Here is a 23,382-nt window from a genome sequence, read left to right as displayed (position 1 = left end):
ACATTCAGAATATTCCGTTTACATGGTAATTAATCATTCGGGATATCTGGATCAAACCAGCGACGCGCGGAGAACGTGATGACGCAATTCCCATCATTTCCGCTTCTTCTTCCTGTATCCAAATTCAAAACAAATGCTGCTTCGCGCAACTTCTTGTAAATCTTCTATCCCGGTACTTTCTACCGTCTACAAATGCCAAAATGTTCATATCTTTCATTACATTTATGATTAGTCTCCTCCTCACTCCAAAAGTGTGGTTTGGTCTTGTGTTTCTCCGTGTTTAGAAGAACTTCCTTGACTCAAAAGACCAGGATTCCTTGTGAACAGAGAATGTGCAGAAAACAAATTCCTGTTCCGTTTGATGGGGATATTCCGTATGGAGTTTTCATGACTGAATATTTGGGTTTTAAAAGGAGTAACCCAGGGCTCATTTTCGGGTTTTAAAAAAGCTGAATATGAGCAAATTCTGGTTATTCAAAGGGGTTATTGGTGTTTACATGGCCGTGCACATTCGGGTTATATCCAATATTCAGGTTTTAAAAGTATTGACTGTATGTGACCGGCAAGTGTTTTTTTTTTTTTTTTTTGAGGCCAGTGGGTGGCCAGTGGGGTGGCCAGCAAAAGCCTGGATTATGGTTCTGCGTTAAATCGATGCCGTGCGTGCACTTCCCAAAAAATGTAACTACGCGTCAAGGCGACGCAGACCCAACGCAGACCCAACGCAGACCGAGAGGGCTGGGATTGGTTTGCTTGGTAGCAACGCATTTACGGTTCTGGTTCGTGAAGCAGTAGTGAACTTTCAGCGCTCCTCGTGTGTGTGTGATTTTTTTTTTTTGGGGGGGGGGTTGTTTTGTTTTTTTGCACAATAGTTGTCCTTATCTCTTTGATTCACTCTGACCGGAAAAAAAACGAAAGCTAAACAAAGTATCAACTAGTGCTCCGGGGGGGTATTGCACCGCTGTGAAATGGAGTGACGGAGAAGTCTGAAGGGTTCACGACGGCGTCACGGCAACGACGTGTGCTCTCCATTGATTTAATACAGAACCATAATCCAGCCTAAATTTGTATGGGGGGCCATGGCCACCCCTGGCTCCCCCCTGGTGGCGCCCCTGCTGCCCGGGACCCTGACACCCGACCCTCCGCTCCTCCGGGTGGGGTGACCCGCCGACTCCACCCGGCTACGTCAAATAACTGCAAAAAAAATTATTAGCCGATATATCAAAGTATCTTTTATTTTAATCTCTTTCTGAAATGTCGATGCTATTTGCCTTAAAATGCCTTACTGTTTTTTTGTTATTACTTTTACTTGTTTACCTTATTGTTTGTGTATGTCTCTTGTTCATGATACCTCCCAAAATATGTTCTATTTTCTTATATTGCATTTCCTCTACTAGCAGTCTGTATAAATGTGTGCTCTGGTTAGGCTATAAATTGTGTTCAATAATAAAAAAAAAACTCCAACCAGCACCATACTGTTGTTATGTTTGGCCATTCTGAGTGAACATCAGTTAGTCCTGGCTACTCATTCACTTGCATTGTTATTTAAAATGTTACAGATTACTAATACTGTATTTGACCCGGTCTTTGTACGTTTTGACCGTATAGAAGTGTAATTCTGGCCATTTTAAGAATGAGATGTACCTTCTGTACTCTACCCAGACTGTCCTTATACTTTTTAACTTCTGCTTTTTATTATTTTACCTCTTTTCTTTTCATTTTATTTGTTATTAACTGTTTAATTGTGTCTTTCAGCTTTTAATGTTGATATAAAGCACTTTGAATTACCTTGTGTTGAATTATGCTATACAAATCAACTTGCCTTGCCTATTCTAACTATGATATTTATCCTGTTTATTTGTATCTGATGGAGCACTCGGCACAGCTAAACCAGACGCAGGGAAGACACTTAATCTGGCCCAGTTTCCAAGAGGAACGAGTGTAAATGATAAAGAGCTCATTAAGTCCCATTCAATCACAAGCCAATTTACTAATTACCCTCTAGTTTAATTAACTAGCCCGCGATATGGCTGCAATATGCTGATTAAAAACAAAACCATGTAGTAACTTACATTCAGCGCTTCCCCCGAAAAACGTTGATAGTAACTGTGTGGCTGATTAGTGTGGGCAGGTGCAAATAAATCACAAACCCCGTGACATTTAATAAAAAACTGCATTTCCCAGGGACGCTTGCGCGGAGGCTCCGTCGAAAGCGGAGTGCGCATGCGTGTCCAGACGTGGCAACGGCATGATGGCCTCTTGGAGCCGCTGCGGGAGGATGAGAGGGGCGACAATGATCTCGCTGCTGCTGCTGGTGAGTCCGAGCAGTTTGTGCTTCATGCAGACCAGAGAGGGGGTTATGTGACGGTCCAGTGCGGGGGGGAGGGTGTTGTTGTGTCGGCTCTGGAGAGAGCAGAGCAGCCTCTCCAGGAGAGTCCTGGTGGTCCGGGCGGGAGGAAGTTGACAGGCTGGACTGAACTTACTGCTGGATACAAACCTGCTAAACCCGCGGAGCAGCCGCGGTCTCCGCGGAGCAGTGAATTACGAGGAACCGCAGACTCAGAGCGGGGTTTCGGTCAAAGGTCGGCGGTGCTGAGGTGTCCCACCCTGACGTCAGCCCTGCCGCTGACCCATGAGCAGGGCAGCACCGGTGTTCTGCCAATTTCTTTACTTTGTGGTTCTGCTCATGCGCACAGTCGATTTTCAAAGTTTGATTGCCACGCTAAATTGATAATATCGGGATGTTGAGTATTTTATCCTTCAAAATACACTACCCATGACATGAATGCATTACACTTTGTGAACATTATACGATAAATAGAAGGAAAAAAAAACAATTCTATCGCTTTATTTGATATTCATTCAGTCATTGGCCTTTATTTAACCAGGCAGGTCATTAAGAGGGGTCCTCAGGTGGTGAAAATGTGAACAAAAAGCACTGGACAACAGGACAACTTATACATTCAGACCCTTTTTACTATAGAATGTTACAATAGTCAGCAGCTGCTTGAACTGGTTTCTTTTGACAGAAAAAGTCAAAAAAAGTTCAAGTTTTTCCGGTCTGCCGCCCTTTTCCCACTCGTTTGGACGTACAGTAGCCTCAGGGCCGGTTCTAGAAAATGATGACTAGGGCTGCATCTCAGATCAGAGGGGGTGCACATGCCTGGCACGTTATTCAACACTAAATTATGCATTTTCCCATAATTTCAAGCGGAATGATACTAGCAAAACAAGAATATTTAAAGTGTATTTCAAATGCTTTATTGCAGCAATATTGTTGCAGAACAAAGAAAATGCTACATTTAGTCTGGGCTACCTCACCCATCAGACAATCTAGCAACAGATGTTTCTCACCCTGAAAATAAAACGTAGAAATTCAAGCAAAAACGAAACAGCGTTTGCGCCGCACCTGCCTGCGCCCGAATTGAACATTTTTTAATTTCACCGTGCCGCACTGTGACGACATCTCAGCCCGTCCAATAGGGCAACAAACGTTTTAGGGTGGATTTAGGATGTCAGCAGATCCAGGGAGGGGGGGGGGGGGTGAAAATGTGAACAAAAAGCACTGGGCAACAGGACAACTTATACATTCAGACCAGCAGCTGCTTGAACTGGTTTCTTTTGTCAGAAAAGTAAAAAAAAAAAAAAAAAAAGTGCCAAAATACTTTGATTTATTTTGTTTTATTTATTTAAACATATTACTAAATGAATCTCAAACTGAGTATGAATTGTCATTCCCCTTATGGTGACGTCATGTTATACCTGTCAATCATTTAATCAGTCTTAGGTGGTTGTCATAGAAACCAATATTACCTTCCTGGGTGGTGATTGAACTCAGGTGCGACAGGGGGAGGACAGACAGTTTTCGACCGTACAAGACAGACAGACAGTGGCGTTCAGTCACAGGTTTATGTTTGTAAGTTGAAACAGTGGATTTATGTTCATTTTGAGTGCTGCTGCATTTCAAATAAATGGATTGGCATATCCTACCTGGATCCTATGTCTGAAGTTTGAATTAGTTTAAAGCACGCGTCCTAACTAAAACCAACCCAGTTGCCCTGCTGTATAACCTATAGGCACAGGCTTTACAAAAAACGTTTTTCCGGTCTGGCGCCCGTTTCCCACTCGTTTGGACGTATATCTTACAGCTCGGTTTGCAAAAGCTCTGTACCACTGCCAAAAGTTTTCTACCACTTTTAAACACACCTGGTTTGTCCAAATTCCGGGAAATTTCTCTCCACTTTTGTCCCTTTTTTATTGAGGTCACGATAGGCCTGCAGTCAAGCATTCCACACCTCCTCACAGACTCACAGCCAAGAAAATTTGTCTTCCACGTTGATCGTTTTTTTCACCCTCCACTACCTTCTCTCCTATTGGACGCTCCGAGATGTCGTCACAGCGTGGCAGGGTGAAATTAAAAAATGTTCAATTCGGGCGCAGGCAGGCGCGGCGCAACACTGCAGATGCCCTCTTGCGCACCGCCGAGACCTTTAGGCCAAGGAAAATGGCTGTGCTGATTTTATAAAGCAAAAGGAACACATCACTGCAGAAGACAGAGCTGCACGCTTGTGGTTTTATTTAGATGAAATTGCTTTATAATTATTAGAGCCAAAATATGCATAGAGACAAGGCAAAATGCATTGCCTTGCATCTGAATATTTTCTGTAGAGATTGCGTGTCTGATTTAGGTTGGTAACACGCGTAACTAGGAGAAACTGTGAGGATGATGCTCATCAAAGAGACATGGAAAACCTGTTGCCTTAGTAATTTAAAGTCAAATAAGCAGAAGAGGATAGTCATTTTTTTGTGTATTTTTTTGTAGAGGACAGTTATGCAATACAATTTTAGTTTACTTTACAAATCAACTGTATAAAACTTTTTTTTTTTAAATATGTGGCACATATTTAACCTAAACTAGTGCATAGAAAACGTTAGTCATAATGTGATATACCTTCTTAAAAAAAAATACATGAAAGATAAACACTGCTAAGAAAACTTAAGAAAATATGATTAAATCTGGAAACACAAATTACGTTTAAGCTTTCAAATCTAATGCAAATCTGCAAACATGAAGTCTTAAATTAATTAGATAAAAGGAAAAAAAACACATTTTTATCTCTGGTAGTGTCATTCCTGCCACTTAAAACAACTATTTAAGAGTGATGCAAAACTTTTCCTGCTCTGCGTCCTGTTGTGTAGCGGATCCTACACACCAGTGTAGTGCCTGGGTGTGTCTGCACACACTGCACTATGTACACGATGCTTTTGGGCACTGATCCAACTGGTTTTCTTGGCAATTTGCCACAGCTCTTTGAGTCATTCATGAATATGATGTTAATTGCTCTCTTGGCTGCAGTTTGATAATTTGCATAGCAAACCAATGTGATGTAAACAAGGAGTGGGAAACAGTCATGTTGTTGATATTTGGTCAGTTAATTAAATCTCAGACTCAATTATGGTCTTAAAAATTTGTCTTATTTTCAAAGCAAAACAAAAAAACAATTGCTTGAATATTCCTAAAATAAGGAATTGCAAATTGATGCCGTGGGCTCTTTAAATATACAGATTTTATTTTTGGATATTAATTAAAAATAACTTGATGTTAATTTTTAAAGTCCCTGAAAATGATACCAACATGACTGACTGCAGCAGATCAAATCCTGATGTTGTATCATGTTTATTTTGTCAGGTTCATCCACTGCAGATGATAGTAGTTCGAGAGTGCAAGCCATGTTTTTAGGTGGCACTGCAGGATGTATGTAGGTGATTCTGCACAAAAGGTGAAAGCGCTGCAGCTCTTGTAGGGCGACTGTCTGGGTGGTAGTGGCTCGCCTGTCAAAAAAAATTAAATCCAGTCTCTCCCTCGCTGACACACTTAAACGCACGAAATAAAAGCATTTTGATGTTGTTGACTTGCCGGTTGCTGATGAGCATGAAATGCTGTCTCCCTCTCAACGATGCAACATTCTCACACAAAATAATGAGAATAATTTATGTTTGTTGGCTTTTAGAAACATTTCATTTTAAGATAAAGAGTGTGGACTACATGGAGCTTGGGGCCTTTATTGATGTGTTCTCTAAAACGAGAGTTTTATGACATTTGCAGATTCCTCAGACACTAAATAGAAACACATTGAAAACCATAATGCCTCCCAGTGCAAGCATTTTTATGTTTTTGTTTTTTCTTTTACGTTAAAAACATGAACGGTTGTCCTGTGTTTGAACTATAGTCTGAAGTCTTTAACATGTCATAGATAAAACAAGTTTACTACTGCTACCTATTACATTAATTTCTGTAACTTTTTACATTTTATGCCAGTTTCTACTGTTCAGGGTCACACGGTCATAGACTAGTTCTGTCACTCACTTTACACTCGCTAATGAAGCATGCATGTATTTGGACTGTGTGAGGAAATGGGTACACCTAAAAATGTATTACTGCTAATTCCATATTGAACAGTAAGTGTATTAAAAGGTACAAACTGTCCACCTATGATTACATGCTTTAGATATCGTATTCCTTGGTCTCTCCATTGAACAAAGTTTACCATCTTTTTATCATTTTTCACGATGTCTGGGTTGTTCCATATATGGGTGTACGGTCACATGGAAAAAGTGAAATTTTAGCTACTTTAAGGAATTCCCACCAGGCTGTCAGGGTTGTGCCAATATTAATGCTTTTGAAACATTTATGATGTTTAATGCTTTGACTAATAAATAGTAACTCTGAGATTTCCAGATCATTGCAAAACACTTGCTCTGAGTCCAGCCATTGACTATCTAGAGAATGATGTATTTGACCATTTTAAAATGTACTGTAATTTATTCGCTATGAAGTAATACTGGAAGTTAAGTAACTCCAAACCTCCACATTTCTTTGGATTTTTGTAATGTCTTCAAACTAATACATGGTGTTTTATTCTTCCACAGAAATTTTGACACATACAAATCCAATGACTTAAACCAAAGAAGGAGGGGGTTTGGATGGTATCATTGAGAAAAAATAGTTTACTTTCGGTAAAATCATCAATGGGAAATGGGTACACCTAATGAAAAGTTGCACTGGTTCAGAAAGTAGTGGTCTGAATCTATGGCATGTGTGTCCTTACCATTGATTTTCTGTTTCACCTATCAGACAAGGTTTGTCATTGGTTTGAATTCACATTCTGTGTAGGGCGTATAGAATGTACAGCCTGTGCTGCATACAGGTCTGACCGTCTTTGCACTTTAATATGTTTCCATACAAGCAATGATGCTATGATGACACAGTGGGAAGCCCGGGACATGACTGCTGTAGATGGTTTGTGGCACTTTGCATTAGGGGATGCAGTAATCCTGGTAGACTGGTCAGCGTGATTCAGGAACATTTTTCTGCAGATTGCGCAGTTGTTTATATTCTGTACACTAGATACTATTTGGCAAAATTCAGTTTGCAGTAGTAGCTAGGAAGGGGTACCAAAGTACTGGTCATTTTTGGTACCTATTACTCAATTGGGTCAGTACTGGAGCAAAGCTGAGCTACAGACAAAACAGCCATTATTGTATTTATGTTATTTAACAGAAAATTCTCACTTCCTTTTTTACTGCCCTCAAATTATGTGACCAGTTTCTGGGATAGATGTGTGTGGCAGGGCGAGTGCCACGGGGGCCCGACCGAAGGACGGAGAGACACAGAGTTTCGTGCAGACCCTTTTTTATTTCTCACCAAAACCGCCACACACGTGCAGAAGCACCTTCACCCAGCTTCTCAGACCCCTTTGCTGCTGTCCGGCTCCGCCTTATAAGGCAGGCAGGGTGGAGAGAACCAGCCACTCAGGCGGATGGGACACAGGTGCGTGTCCCATCAACTTCTCCACCCTGCCACAATGTGTTTTTTCTATCCATGTGTAGAGGTGCAACCATTAGTTGACGTTGTTGACAAAAATCAATTATAAAAATAGTCACCAACACATTTAATTGTTGATTATTGTTGGCAAAGTGAACATTTTAAGAGTGAGACATAATCCTGCTTCCTATCGCTGCTTACAATTGCACGTGCACAATAGCCTTAAGCTACTATTGCATGTTCAACATTTTTAATTAGGACCATTTAAAGAACCTCATGCAAAATTTAAAGGCTGAGTGTTAAATAATACTTATGAGATTCATAATCCGATTAGTTGACTAATCATTTCAATAGTCTAGACTAATCGACTATAAGAAATGTCTTTAGTTGCAGCCCTTACACATATTACAGCAAAGTCATGCTCAAAGGAGAAAACGCCAGCAACATCATAAAAACCTGCAAAAAGCCACAGTATCATCATAAACAATGCGGTTTGCTAAACTGATGCAGCAAAAGTTGAGTTTTCATTGCTGTTGTTTCATTCTGTTTCCAGGACTGTGACTTGTACATTTACTCCCTGGAGCAGAGCAAAATTAGCTACAGTACCTCCTTAGGGCATCTCTCTTTAAAAGACTAAAGACAGATATGTCCATGTTTTTTTTTTTTCAAATGTTCCATCTTTTGTTAAAGAAATTCACAGAAATAGTTATCTTTAAGCGGTATCAGTATCAATAAAATCCCAACAATACCCATCTCTCCTAGTGTAGTATGCAGTGCTGAAATGGTATCATTATTTTGCATATTACTACTACATACAGTTGCACTTTCGTTTGGACAAGTAGTCAGATCCGTACGAGTTCCCTTTTTTGGTTCTGTCAAAAATCACACATTTTCTTATCTATATCACATCAGCGCTGTGTCTATCTGCCTGTCTGTCTGTGTGCTCCCATATACAGTATTTATAGCTCTGTCATTTCATGTGTTATACTCATTTTCAGTAAAATGTCAGTCATACTTAACAAAGGAGATTTACTTTTACTTTTAAGATTTAACTTTGATTATGTCTTTACTCTCCATTTCACCACTTTTCATTCGTTTTTTTCTTATTTATTGTTAGAAAGTATACATCCCGCAGTGCTTCTGGTAGTGCATTGCAGCTGTGTGTTTACCACTGAGCTGGAAAGATATGAGGTTGTTTGTGACATTGTGACAAGCATTTTAAAACTATTAGGCTTTGATGCTGAAATTCAGTTTTGATCAATTTTCTTCGTTGATGTAATTATGCCAACCAATTTTTGCAGCCTTACATGTAAGTCACTGTTCCAGTGGCCTGCTGCTGCTATTTCTGTGACGGGATCATAAAAGCATGTCCACGTTAGTGTCACTTTTGAGGCTGCAAAATCTGCATTGATTGGTCACACATTATTGATTTGTGTATTTTTGTTTCTTTTTCTGTCAGACCTTTGTGATGGAGGTTTTGATCTGAATTTGTACACGTCTTGCATAGAAAACATGCAAACCTGAAAGAAAAAGAGGTTCAAATGCAGCACTGTTTTCTGGTGCAGAACCCTTGAGTAAAGAGTCTTGACCAGCCACTCGTTTCATTACTGGACAGGTCTGGAAAATTAACCTCTCAATCAGTGGAAAAGCTTTTGGTATCACCTATCTTAGAGCTGCCCTTCCTTTTGTTAGTACTGATGTCCACTTTTTTATGTCAAACATCAGATGCACCTTTCTTATCTCGCTGTATCTTTCTTCAGCCACAGTGACATGAGCTACCTGAACTAAACGATGCCAACATCAATCCTGATGGATTCAGTGACTAAAATTAAATTCTCATAGAACAGGGGTCGGCAACCCACGGCTCTTTAGCGCCGCCCTAGTGGCTCCCTGGAGCTTTTTAAAAAATCTTTGACTTTTTTTTTCTTCATTTTTTTTTCTTTTTTTCTTCTTTTCTTCCTTTTTCCTTTCCTTTTTAATCTCGAGATTCCGACTTTTTTTCACTACATTTTGACTTTTTTCACGACATTTTGACTTTTTTCTCGACATTTCGACTTTTTTCTCAAGATTGTACTTCAACACATTAATCTCGACATTTCGACTTTTTTCTCGAAGTGCATAATGAAAAAAAAAAACCTTTCCCCAGTTATAACTAATATAGAAACATGCAGCATGTGTTTCATTCTAAAGCTTATACAAGACTTTTCATTTTTTGCGGCTCCAGACATATTTGTTTTTTGTGTTTTTGGTCCAATACGGCTCTTTCAACATTTTGGGTTGCCGACCCCTGTCATAGAACCTCACTGATTCAAAGGCCTTTTGAAAAAATCTGTTTATATTTGACTTCTAGATTAAGGAACATTTTGATATGATCTTGTATTATCTAATGCTTCTTAAATGGTAAACGTTGCTTGATACTACAGAATCTATAAAAATGAAGATCTTGATTCAATTAGAAGTGAAATGCTGTTTTTCTACTGAATCCTTTTCCATATTCCATTTCTTTGGCAGTATTTTGGTTTGTACAAGGTGAAGTATTTAAGTTTTATTGCAGACTTTGTTCTTTTGCAGCGGTTTGGCAGTGTGTTTGTAGTCTAGTCCTGTCGCATCATTTTTAATGCAGATAGCTGGAATGTAATTTGTGCAAAAAAAGTTGCTAATCGATCAGTGCGATCCTCCTCCTGTAGCTAAGGCCTTTAATCAGAGTACTTTGTGTACATTATCAGATGTTCCGGAGCCTCCTTTACAATCAGCCGGTCCCCAAATGGCAACATAAACCTGACTGGCTCATTAGTCAAAGGAGAGCGGAGGAAGCTGCCGGACAAACACGGCTGTGATTTGTGCCGATTCAGAACTGGGCCGACAGCAGAGAGAGAGTGCAGGTTTACAGACGGGTCTGGGCTCCTGGTCCTCATGAGTGCCCCCCCCTCTGTAAATGTTCACACATGGATCATATACCTTTTTTTTTTTTTTTATGGCATGTAAGGGAGGTAATAGATAAGGCACCACTGAACTTCATCAGCAGACCAAGTTTAAGTTTCCCCTGTGTTGACTGTTGTGGTCAAACATAGTCTTTCATTAGAGGTACATGAGGTTAAAAGATACAGGGTTGATAAGGTTGAACAAATTCTTTCAAAAATGGCACTTTTCCACAAGTACCTGTTCGGCTCTACTCGTCTCAGCTCATCTCAACTCGGCCTGGTTTCTTTTCCATAACAGTTCAGCACCTGGATCAGAAGTAGGAGGTTGGAGAGAAGCTGCTGTGACGTATTTGATTGTGTATCTATAGGAAGAAAACAACAACACTAAAGATGTAGAACCTGGAGGAGATGATAGATGTGCTGCTGGGTCTGTGGCTTGTGTTCAATATCAAGTTAAAAGATGAGAGTGAGAGAAGCTTCAAGCGGCAATGCCGCTTGACAGACAGAGACAGAGCTCCTGGTAGATCTGGTCGTTCCTTATCTCCGTCTAGATCCCTTTTTTAATTCTCTCCTCAGCACCAGGTTTATGAACATCTGACCCTCAGAGTTGGATCAGAAACAGACTTTTGCTGCCATTGCTGGTTGAATAAAATGAACAAGAAGCCGCCGTCAGTTGCTTTTTCTCTGATTTCCTCCTCCTGACTCAGACGTCTGACTCCAACCCCCCGACCAATCGGTGGCCTGTAGTGTGATGATGTCAGATACAGCCGACTCAACCGCTTAGAACATCTGCAGAATAGTTACAGAAAAGTATCTACTCGGCACGTTAGACCCTTGGTGGGAAAGCGGCGAGGCGAGTCGAGCCGGCTGAGTAGGTTCTAGTGGAAAAGCGCCAAAAGGCACCCTTGGTATTTGTCATCAGACTGTTAAGCTGTTGCATTCTTATGCCTGAAGAACATTTCCAACAGACCCCAGGTTTTGAGCATTGTGTCAACATTTGGGAGTTAAGGGTCTTTTCAATTCTTTCTTGTCTGTATCAAAAGTCAAAACTAGAGACATCTGGTACAACAAAACTTCAGAATGTAAATGGACTATAATTTTGTTGTTTAAACTCTGTTCGATTCGTCTTTGTGAACGCTGTAGATATGTGCGCCGCCAAATGGCTTCGAGTCACTAGTTCGTGTTTACCAAAATCAATTTGATGAGCAAAAATGTGTTTTTCAAAAGTAATTTATCTTTTTGAAATGAATCACAAACTTGAAGAAAAGAGCTGTTGTTTGGCTCCTAATTCAAAACTTTATTGTGTGATGTTTTAAAAAAGAAAAACAAGCTTTTGTTTAGCTTTATTATTCCACTGTGTTGCTCGTCCTCATTCAGGATTCCCGATGCTTCTCCGATACCAGTGTAACTGTGAAAAATTACCTTCTGTGTTTTTACCAAATTGTACTGCTCTCCTTTTATTCTTTCACCATTGATCTGCTTTGCTGCAATCAGACTTCCCACCTGCAGCATGTCTTAAGGAGTGCAGTGATAATGGGGACAGAGTGTTGAAAGAGTACAAACACAGATCCATTGTAATGCATCTCACAGTTACTGCAGGGGGAAGAAAGAGCCGCCGTGATGCACACACCAGTGATCATGAACTACTTGTGTATTTGTATCTGTCAGTGAGTGAGTCAAGATGAACATTTCATTAAAGTTAAGATGTTATTCAGGTTATCAGGTCTGAACTAAAACTCTACTTTATAACCTTCATTAAATCTAAAAGATATTCATGAGCACTTACTGTGCAACTTTTTATACTCTAAGCATATAGTATGTGTAGCCTGGCCCCAAAAAAGTCCTCATCTAGATTTGAATAACCCTTGTTGGAAAAGTCTCAGTGATTTGATATATTTCAAAAGGCATCATTGCATCCTAACTGATGCAAAATCGGTTCTTCTTCCTTGAACTGGTGTTTCTCGGACCTGGGGCCTCATGTTCGAAACGTGCGGCGCACAAAAAACGTGCGTACGCAACTTTCTACGCTCGCGGTCGAATGTTCGAAAATTGATTTGAACGTAGAAAGTTGCGGTCCTTCACGCACACACCATGTCTGGCGTACGCACTTTTCTGAGGTTTTGCAACACAAAGCAAAGAACAACAATATCCATAATGCAATGCAGCTGAAATCGGAAGAAATGCCACCAAATAAATTATTTTTTCTAGGCCTCAACTTTTGACAGGACTGTCTCCAGCTCACAGCCGATTTTTTTTTTAAATTTGTTTTACTTATTTTTCCAAGTTCCTTGTTAGAATGAGACAGGGCGGAGTGTTGTGCTCCCGCATATGCGCTCAAATCCATGCTGATTGTGATGTTCAAAGAAACCTGCGTGGATTTGGGCGTACGCACAGTTTTGAACATCTGATTTATTTTTTTTTGGCGTACGCAAAAATTCCATGCACGGATTCACGTGGAAATCCACGCACGTTTCGAACCCGAGACCCCTGGTCCTGAGGAACCCACACCCACCTGGTTTTAGATGTCTCCCTGTGTTGTGGAATAACCTATTAAATGCCCTTTATGTGTTCTTTCCAACTAGGTGAATATCCGAACCGAAACGTCTAAGTTACCAAGAATAAGACTTGATAGATGAGCCAGATTTCCGTAGATTTAATCAAGCAGTTGGATGCAAATGGGTCAAAGCATACAGTATGTCAGGCGTCCTGATGCTGAATGGCAATGAAAAAAGGAAGCATAATGATTTTAAGGCATAAATGATTATTCATCCTTAGGGTTCTGGTAGACAAAGCATTGTTAACGTCATCTTTTAGGGGCAGAGTATTAGTCTGCACACTCTATTGAGGCCAAGGCTACATCACAGCCAAGTAGCCAAGGCTGCATTTTCCATCACACCTGATTGAAATGAATGGATCACCTCATCAGCCTGTCACCAAGGCTGGCACAAATCTGTTAATAACTCATTTCTGAGCCAAGTGTGTTGGAACAGGAAACATCTCAAACATGCTGTGCAGGAATACCAAGGACCAAGACTGAGAAATGCCTCCCTAATCAACCGCATGCTGCTGTTTGTGGAAGGACGTTAACATTGCTTATTAGTCTGTGTCAAAGCAGCAAAACAACTTAGGAGACTGCCAACATTTCTGAAATTGGGTGCAAAAAACCTGCTGAACACAGTATTGGGGCGGAGGTGAACCACCACCTATGAGGAACATATGACACCGTCTTGAAAGATTGTGATTAGACATCACTTACATGTTGGAATAGAATAGAAATAGAAAGCCTTTATTAGGGCCCGAGCACTTACAGTGCGAAGGCCCTATTGTATCTGTAGGAATTCTTTCTTCTGACGAAAGGAGGGACTTTTTGCCCCCCTAAATGTGCCCCAAAAGTCACCAAATTTTGCACGCAAGCCAGGTCTGGCAAAAAATTTGATATTTAATGGTTGCATTAATGGCCGTGGCAAGATGGCTCAAGAGCGCCCCCTAGAAAACTTTGTGCCTCAAGCCCCACAATACGGTTTGACGTACATGCACGAAAATCGGTACACACCTGTATCATGGCACAACTTAAAGAAAAGTCTCTTGGCGCCATGGCCGAAACCGAACAGGAAGTCGGCCATTTTGAATTGTGTAATTTTGGCACAATTTAAGCCATTCCTTCGGCAGTTAATACGGCCCGAACCGTAACGCGCACCCAGGTGTGTTATACATCAAAATGTGCATCTCCATCCTGCAACGACGTGCATTAATTTTCTCTTTCAAAAGTGTTACCGTGGTGACGATAGACGCCAAAAAGCGCGCCCCTCCCTTCATCTGATTGGTCCATATTTGATAATTCCCCAAAAGTCACCAAATTTTGCATGCAAGCCAGGCCTGGTGATAAATTTGATATTTCATGGTTTGCATTAATGGGCGTGGCCTAACGGCTCAACAGCGCCCCCTAGAATACTTTTCTCTGCCATAACTTTTGAATGGTTTGACATAAAGAGTTGTGGGTGGTGTCATCGGACTCGATATTGAGTCCTTGAGCTTCATTGGCCGAAATTAGCCCCGCCCCTTATTCTGATTGGTTGTCCCTATTTTCTGTTATAACTTTTGAATGGTTTGACATAGAAAGTCGTGGGTGGTGTCATGTCTGATATGCTTATGGGGGCGGTGGCCATGAGTGCGAGGGCCCGTTCATCGCTGCATGCAGCTTTAATTATCATTATACTGGTACAATGAGATTAGGCAGCAGCTCTGTACAGGTGCACACATGCAAAGACTATGTAAACAACAAAATGAGAAACAGGAAACATAAATATATATACACTATAAAAATGAGGGGATAATAATGCACATGAATGGGTGGAATAATATTGCACTTGAATGGATGGAGGAATATTGCACATAGATGAGTAAAGAATATTGCACATATTTGTGTGAAATCTAACCAAAAAGATGGAAACTAAAATGCATGGTAATGTTTAATAGTGAAACTAAAAACCCTCCCACTCAGTGTTAGGAGAACTAAATGAATTGTAACTAAACAGCCGTGCAGCCTTAAGAAAACCACTCATCAGTTTGGCTAAGAGGGAAAAAAGGCTTCAATTTACTGGGAGCATAAATATTGCACTCTAGAGCAATGGAAAAAGGTCATATGGTCCGAGTCCATATTTAATATATTGACTGAAAGTGTCAGCCCTCACAAATAACTTTTTATTACAACCTTAATCAGCATGGTAACAGGAACGAATGCGTTTTTGCCCTTGGCTATCACTAGTGCATCTGATCCATTAGTGGGTGTAACCCTTTCAGGCCGACACCAGGTTCTCGCAGGTGATTGAGAGCTGGCTGATTTTACATTATATAATCAATAAAATAAGCAGGATCAGAACATACTGTCAAAATTACATTTACATGACAAAAAAGACCGTAATATAATCTCAGCACAATTATACCGTTCTTGTATAATTTATCCGTTGTGGCGCTGCAGCTGGATATTGTGACATGTGGGAAAAATTGTTAAATCAAAGAAGGAAAAAAACAAAAACAACCTTTCTTCTGATCCATGGTCACTCTGTTCCAGAGGGATGGGCTCAGCAGAAGAAGAGCAGCAGATGAATTGATGCCACCCATCATACTTGGTGCCTTTCATAAGAGGCTGTGGAGGCAGTATTACTTTTTGTACTTGGTAGTGATGTATCGATTGTTCGGTAACCGAAATTGTTCGGCCGAAAATAGCAAAAAAAACCCTTTCGGTGGAATAAGTGGGGAAAATGCTGGGGAATTAAAAAAAATTTCAGTTTTTTTATGTTCAATAAATATTTTCTACCTTGTAATTTTGTAAAATACTTTTTTCTTTGAAAAGCATGCCTAAAGCACATTTATTTGATTTATGCAATGGTGAAAAAAATGGAAAAAATGCGAAGAACCAGTGTTCGGTATTCGGCCGAGTGTTTATTATTATTTTCGGTTTCGGCCACAAATTTTCATTTCGGTGCATCACTAGTACTTGGTTTAATTCCGTTTTTTAAGTCGAGGATCAGCAATATTGTTTTTCCAAAAAGGTGAAGTTGGACGATGTGAGATACCACGCAATCTGCCAAATGTGGACTTGGAGTTTCAGGAGGAAATTAAATAAAGGAGATGCAGTTTTCAGCTCAGAGGATATAGTTGGTTCTTTCTTTTTCCTGTAATGAATTTTAAAGGAGGCAAGGAGACTCTTTCTCCTTGCACCTCCGGACTCCCTGTGAGCAGCGAGCAGCCCTGTTTTATGGCCCCACCCAAATGACTTTAAATGGCAGCTACCATCCACAGAGGGATGCTCGGTACCAACAAACAAACACACAAACATAATCCCATAAACCAAAATAATCACCAGTGTGCAAAATGATAATATATGAATTAATTGGCCCTTCCCCTTGGGGGGATGATATAAATACCCCATCTCACTGCGGTCCACGCTTCCGCGACAGACAAACGGAGGCAGCCTCAAGGTAACTAAATGTACAAACAACAAACCGGTTTATGGGTGTATCAGAAAATAAAAGATGGAAAATGAAAAGTAAAGGGTACCACAACTGAATTGACACACGTTAAAACCGAATCACACCCCAAGACAGTGATCAACACATGATACTGACACATACATCCTGAAGTTCTTGAGGGGGAGAAGTGGACATGTTCACGTTCTCACACACAATTACCTTAATACACTGAGAGATTACATTTTTCTCTTTCCTTCTGTTTTTCCTCCTTCCCTCCCTCTCTCTAATGTCATAGGTATAAACCACACTCCCACAAGATTGGGTAATGGACAGAAAAAATGTTTTGACATTGTTTGAGCTTATGGAAATGATGCCACGGTGAATGGATGGTGTAATCACACCTAAATGTGGTCCAACACAACTTCACAATGGTGTGGGTGTGTTGTTGTGCGTTTGAAATTGTGGACTTTATACTGCGTGATAGAGGTGAAGAGAGAATCTTTCTTCAACATGGGGAGGAGTTGGTGGAAATATTGACACTTTTATGGCATCAGATAATTGCTGCAAAGACAGATCTTGATTGTATCGTCTCCAGTATGATAAGAACTTGTTTCTCAGATATGTCGTGCTGCTTCGTGCTCTCAGAACCACGGCCATGACTCTGCCCTGTTGGCTGTGCTGTGGTGAGTCCACTTACCTCCCCGCCACACCTCATCAGCTTCACGTCCCACACCTGTTTGGTCCCAGTTGCAGCTCCTCACCGCTCACCACCCAGCCAGTATCAGAGTGGGCCAGATCGACTGCAGCATGCACTCATTCTCAGGCCCCGTTTACACGTAACAAAAACTGTGGTGTTTTCTTGCATTTGGGCTGTTCGTTTACACGAAAACGAAGCTCAAAGTCACCAAAAACGATAATTTCTGAAAACTCTGGCCAAAGTGGAGATTTGCAAAAACTCCGTCTTCACATTTGCTTGTAAACAGAGAGAAACAGAGATTTAGGCTTCAGAACGTCACATTATGAGACAGAAACGTCACCAGCGTCATGTGTGCGACCTGTGTTGCCCCAAAAGTCACCAGATTTTGCACGCAAGCCAGGCCTGGTGAAAAATTTGATATTTAATGGTCCCCCCCTTATGATCCAGGTCCTGGTCCAGGTTTCTTCCCTCCTAAAGGGGAGTTTTTTCTTGCCACTGTTTGGCTTAAGGCTTTTCTCCCACTAGGGGAGTTTTTACCTGCCATTGTTTATGTAATAATTGCTCGGGGGTTTATGTTCATGTTCTGGTTCTCTGGAAAACGTCTAAGAGACAACTTTGTTGTATTAGACGCTATACAAATAAAATTGAATTGAAAATTTAACTGTTTACAATTTGTTTGGCCAATGTCAATATTTTCTTGTATTTTACTTGTTTTTTATTCTAACGTCACACTTAAAAGTAACTCCACTTCTCTGTCACTCCAAACGAAAGACTCTCTTTCATCTTGGAAGTAACTGGAAGTTACTCGTGTCATTTGTTGAGTCAGTTGTTTTTTTCCAGGATTCTGATTGGCTAGCATGACTTTATCTTCTTGTTACACTGCCCCCTGTAGGTTTGGCTGCTCATAGCACCTTAACAGATATTTATGCGGGTTCGTGTAAATGATGGTATTTTTCAAAACGTAGAGGGGGAAATATCAGTTTTTGTAATTACCTGGCTATGTGTAAACGTGGCCTCAGACTGACGTTTTGGTTTCAACTCCGGATTGCCCCAGATCACGTCTTCCTGTCTCTGCCCCGACCTTCTGCCCGACCGTGACGAAACTTTCATCTGCTCTCTGGCTGTGTTTTGCCCTGCTGACCGTTTGCCCATCCACGACAATCCTTCTGCCTGCTCTCTCCGGACTTTGTTTTCCCCCGCTGACGGTCTGCCCGGTTCTGTACTGCTTCTGCCTCGATGTCCTGGAGTTGTTGCCTTCATCAAACACTCACTGGACAGTGTCCCTGTTCCAGAGCTCTCACTAGCTGCCAGTCAGCACTGTTTTCTGTTGGTTCCTCAAGTCTTCCAAGGACCGTTACCCGTTTCCAGCTGGAGAACCTTCCTAGTGATAATTCAGTCAGTGAGGACTTTTCAAAACTAAACTTTGTACTGCACTTGGGTCCTAAAATCCTCTTATGACTGGCCATTTGACAACAGTTGTGCTTAGGTATGTAAACTTGAAGATCTTTGCCACGTGAGCTTGTGATTACTAATTTTTGAAATGATTATGATTAAAGTACAGAGCCCCACAACTTCTGATTGATATTTTTTTTTCTAATCTTTTGCACACAAGTTAAGTGGCACGTTAACCACGCACATTGTTTCCATTACCCCAAATTTGCACAAAACCAAATATCAAAAAAGAAATATAAAAAAAGACTGTTATATAATCTCAGTACAATATACAATGTGACATGTTAAAAAAATTGTTCAATTTAAAAAAAGAAAAAAACAACATATCTGCTGATCCATGTTCACTCTGGAACAAATTAAAACCATGGTTCTAATTTGAAAAGTCTGTGAAATATGGAATAACCTTTTCACGCTTCCATGAGGTGGTTTTTCAGATTTCCATGTCTCTGTCAGCGCTGGATGTGATGTAGCCGGTCAATCTAAATCCAGTTTCCAGCGGATTTTGGCCTCATTAATACGATGTAGTTCTCCTGTAACACTACTTGAGGGCTTTGCCTCTGAATAATCAAAAGCTTAGAGATGTACAGTACCTTAGGGGCCGTACCTTTTCACCTTCATTTCACTTTTTGAAGAGCCGACCGTGAGGATGGAAAGTAGTGTAAGCACTTTATTTGTGAGCCATACTTTTTGTACATGAGGCCCCAGGTCTGCAGCTGGACATGTGTTTTGGCCCTCGGTGTGTCCCGGTAACCCTGCTGCAGGGAGCTCCTGGTGGTAGGGAGGCCTGCTGGGGGTCTGGGCTCCTGAAGCTGTCCCAGGTTTTTAAGGGGGGACAGTAGGGGTGGGCGGTATGGACTAAAAAATGTATCACGATAATTTCTGGCATTTATAACGATAAAAATGACGATTTAAAAAAAAAAAAAATACCAATTCAACTCCACCTTTTTAACTATAAATCTATCACCACATTCAGTCTTTGGAGCCCCCCAAAACAAGTTTTCTTAGCTTATAAAATCACAAAGTAGGAAAAAAATACAACTTGATAAATAAAGAAACAGGACAAATAAATAAAAGTTCACTGAAAATAAAATCCTATCAGTGATGACCTCTTCTAATATAAATAAAATGTGCAAATTAACCTGTGGTTGGAACATGCCACAAATTAGATACTATTGCAATTTCTTTTCGTAATAGTCAAACGTTATATCAAAATGTAACAACCATTTCCTTCTGTTTTTGGAGACTCTGCACATAATAGATGATGTTTGCTCCTCGTCTCTCTTTTTAAATCCAAACCAGTTCCAGATAACGGAGCTGGAGCCTCGTTTAACAACGAGTTCCTCGCTCTCAGATCCGCCTTCCGCCATGTTTGTTACACAAAAACGTCATCAATGGGAATTTATCCTTTTTACCGCGAGATGACACATTCTTACCGTGGGGAATTTTTTTGACGGTATATCGTGAACGGTAAAATATCGCCCATTCCTAGGGGGACAGGCCCTCTGACCTGCCTCTCTCCTCCGGTGCTGCCTTCGGGTGTAAGCTGTCCCTCCCCTCGTGCCGCCACCATCAGGCCGTGTGCAGGTGGGGGCTGGGAGTGATAGCCACCATGGCCCTTCTGGGGTTGGTCACTTCGCTCAGGTTGTTCCTTCCTCCCGCTCTCCTCCTTCGTCGTCTTCTCCTCCCTCTGTCTGATTGGTGGCAGGGGTGGTGGCGATGCTGCGGGGCTGTTTGGGGTGGGAGTCAGCTGGGTTGGTTGCTGTTGCTGTGGAGGGGGGCGCAGTGTGGTTTGGTCGGCCTGGGGATGGGGCTGCGTCATCACGGCCCTCGTCTCCAGGGTCCTGCCCGGGCCTCTGATTGGCAGTGGTGCAGCATTGGGGAGGTGGGGGCCCTGCGGCCGTGGGTCTCAACTCCCTCCTGGGCTGGTCCTCCCCAGTTGGGGTGTGTGTGTCAATCAAGAATCTTTTCATTATAAGACCATAATGAAATTTGGTCTCCCGGCTTAAGGGCACACATGCAACATTTAAAATGTAAATGAAACACTAAATTTAAATAGAACACCAGTTTATGATATTAACATATTTCAGGGCTCCAGACTAACTTTTTTCACTAGGAGCACAGTAGCCCCTAACTGAAAATTTTTAGGGGCACAATCAGAAATTTTAGGAGCGCACATCGTTTATCGACACGCTAAACACATTTTTACATTTCTACTACATTTCAGTGTATTAGTAATACGTATTTCATAATAGATTAATGAATTACCACAATGTGCTGTTTCAAATGCAGTGTTACATTTTATTGTGCACTTTTAAAGATGCCGCAACATAAAGTAAACTGACAGCACCATTGCTGTCATTATATATAAAAAAAACATACATTCACATGATAAAAAAGGGCTTGGTAACAAAGTGCTTAGTAACCTTTCAGCCATGAATTTAACTGTTAAACACAGTACTTAACAAATGTACAAATATTGGGGGTACTGGCCAATAACATTTCCCTACTTGTGTCTTTACTAAAACCCTGAACTTACACCAGTTGACCAAATTCACTGCCTTCACTCAAATAACTAAGGATCTTACCAAGAAATATTCTTATTTCTAACCTAAAAATGCCATTACACATCACTTAAAGGGTTAGGTGTTTTTCCCACGTGTTAAAATTTTACTTTCATTTGTGTCAAGCAAATTTTAAGTTCTAGTTACGTTTTAAGTTAGAGTTTTCAAAATAAAATTATGAGACCTGCTGTATTGGAGCACATTTTCTTTTAGTTAAAACTGTAGCGGGAACAGATGTTTAGAGAAACCTATGTATGTTTCATATCCGGCACTTTTTAATCCTCATATTGTACATTTTCTGTTTATACATTTTACTTTATTCTATCTCTTATTTTATCTCCATATACTTGTTTGCTTTTATATTTTTATTTTTATTTTTTACTGTATTGCACCAATCACCACAACAAATTCCTTGTGTGTGTTAATAACAAACTTGCCAATAAACCCCCTTTCTGATTTCTGATTCTGATGTACCGGGTGAAGGCTGATTTATGGTTCCGCGTTACAACAACGCAGAGCCTACGCCGTAGGGTACGGCGTAAGCTCTGCGTCGATTTAAGGCGGAACCATAATTCAGGCTTTAGGGGAAAATATCGGAGAACAACCAGAAGAATATAGAGTGGATTAAAAATAAAAGTTAAGCACTGAGCTACATGTGTCTCCCGTCTGGGACATTGCAGACTCATTGCCTGAGCATGATATTACTAAAACCAAACATATCCGCCGTCTCTTTCTTCTAACTTTACGTGCGCGCCGCGGCGGCAGTGCGTTGTGTCGCATTAAATGTGGTCCGGGCGTAATACCTGCTTTGAGCTGGTGAAATGAAAACGAAAAAAAATAAATAAATAAATAGATCCCCCGACTCATTCCCTTTCAAACTCATTGGCCTGCAAATATGCGGGTTCATTGACGCACCCCTTCCACGTTTAACGTGTAAAAAAAAAAAAAAAAAAAAAAAAAAACTGGCAAATTTACTGGTCGCACGTGTGCGAGTGGACATGAAATTCAGTCGCACATACTCAAATTTTGGTCGCAAAATGCGAGCATTTGGTCGCAGTCTGGAGCCCTGTATTTACATAAAGTACAGAAGGGCCGCTAGTGTAAGTTCAGTCTGTGAAATGAGATGGACTGATGGGATGTAAGCATTCGTCTACTTTCACAGCTCTGGGGAAGAAGCTGTTTCTGAGTCTGTTTGTGCTGGATTTTATGTCCCTGTACCGTTTTCTACCGTTTTCCTGATGAAAGTGGGACAAATAGTCTGTTGCCTGGTCAATAAAATATGGCAGACTTTCCAGAGGGCTGGTGAAGGAAACACACTCTCCCATGCACAAAAAAGACCTCTGTTGCAAGATCAAAAATGCAAAATATGTGGCTTTGACTTTTTGCCAAATTATGTATCAACCATTATATGCAGACCACAGGAGAAAAAAACAATTTATTTATAATTCTTTTTTTTTTTTTTTAAATAATTACACTATCTTTTTGTTAAATATTATTTGAATGTACCAACCATTAATTCAATTCAATTTTATTTATATAGCGTCTATTACAACAAAAGTTGTCTCTAGGATCTTTCCAGAGACCAGAACATGAAACCCCCGAGCAATTATTACATAAACAATGGCAGGTAAAAACTCCCCTAGTGGGAGAAAAACCTTTAGCCAAACAGTGGCAAGGAAAAAACATTACACTTCATGCAGGCTGGTATTGCATTGAATCTGTTTTCGCTGATCATGCATGCATTTTACTGTTTTAGTGTTGAAGCTCCAAGAATCAGCGGTGCAGTGATACTGCCTCAAAATCAGCCTGTCACTGTTTTGTGGAGAAACTGTCATCACAGTCTAGTTTTTTCTATTAATGTACACTTGCCACTGGAAGATGACACCTTTCAGCTGGTGCAAGACACATTTTATCACATCTATCAACTGCGTTGGCTTGACAACAGCATGCATCTCTG

At 40.8% G+C, this 23,382-nt stretch overlaps 1 protein-coding gene across 1 annotated transcript in view; it reads left to right on the top strand.

Annotated features, from left to right (window-relative positions):
- The window catches only part of pdia5 (protein disulfide isomerase family A, member 5), a 101,803-nt gene that overhangs the window by 1,335 nt on the left and 77,086 nt on the right, over positions 1 to 23,382 (top strand). The window contains exon 2 of the mRNA XM_061723158.1: positions 2,182 to 2,311. Coding sequence (XP_061579142.1) covers positions 2,246 to 2,311 — 66 coding nt within the window. The 5' untranslated portion in view covers positions 2,182 to 2,245. The remainder of the gene's footprint in view (positions 1 to 2,181; positions 2,312 to 23,382) is intronic.

The sequence above is a fragment of the Cololabis saira genome, chromosome 6, assembly GCF_033807715.1.
Source record: "Cololabis saira isolate AMF1-May2022 chromosome 6, fColSai1.1, whole genome shotgun sequence".
Classification (NCBI taxonomy): Eukaryota; Metazoa; Chordata; class Actinopteri; order Beloniformes; family Belonidae; genus Cololabis; species Cololabis saira.
Note: the sequence above shows the minus strand (reverse complement) of the source record. Positions and strands in the feature narration are given on the sequence as shown.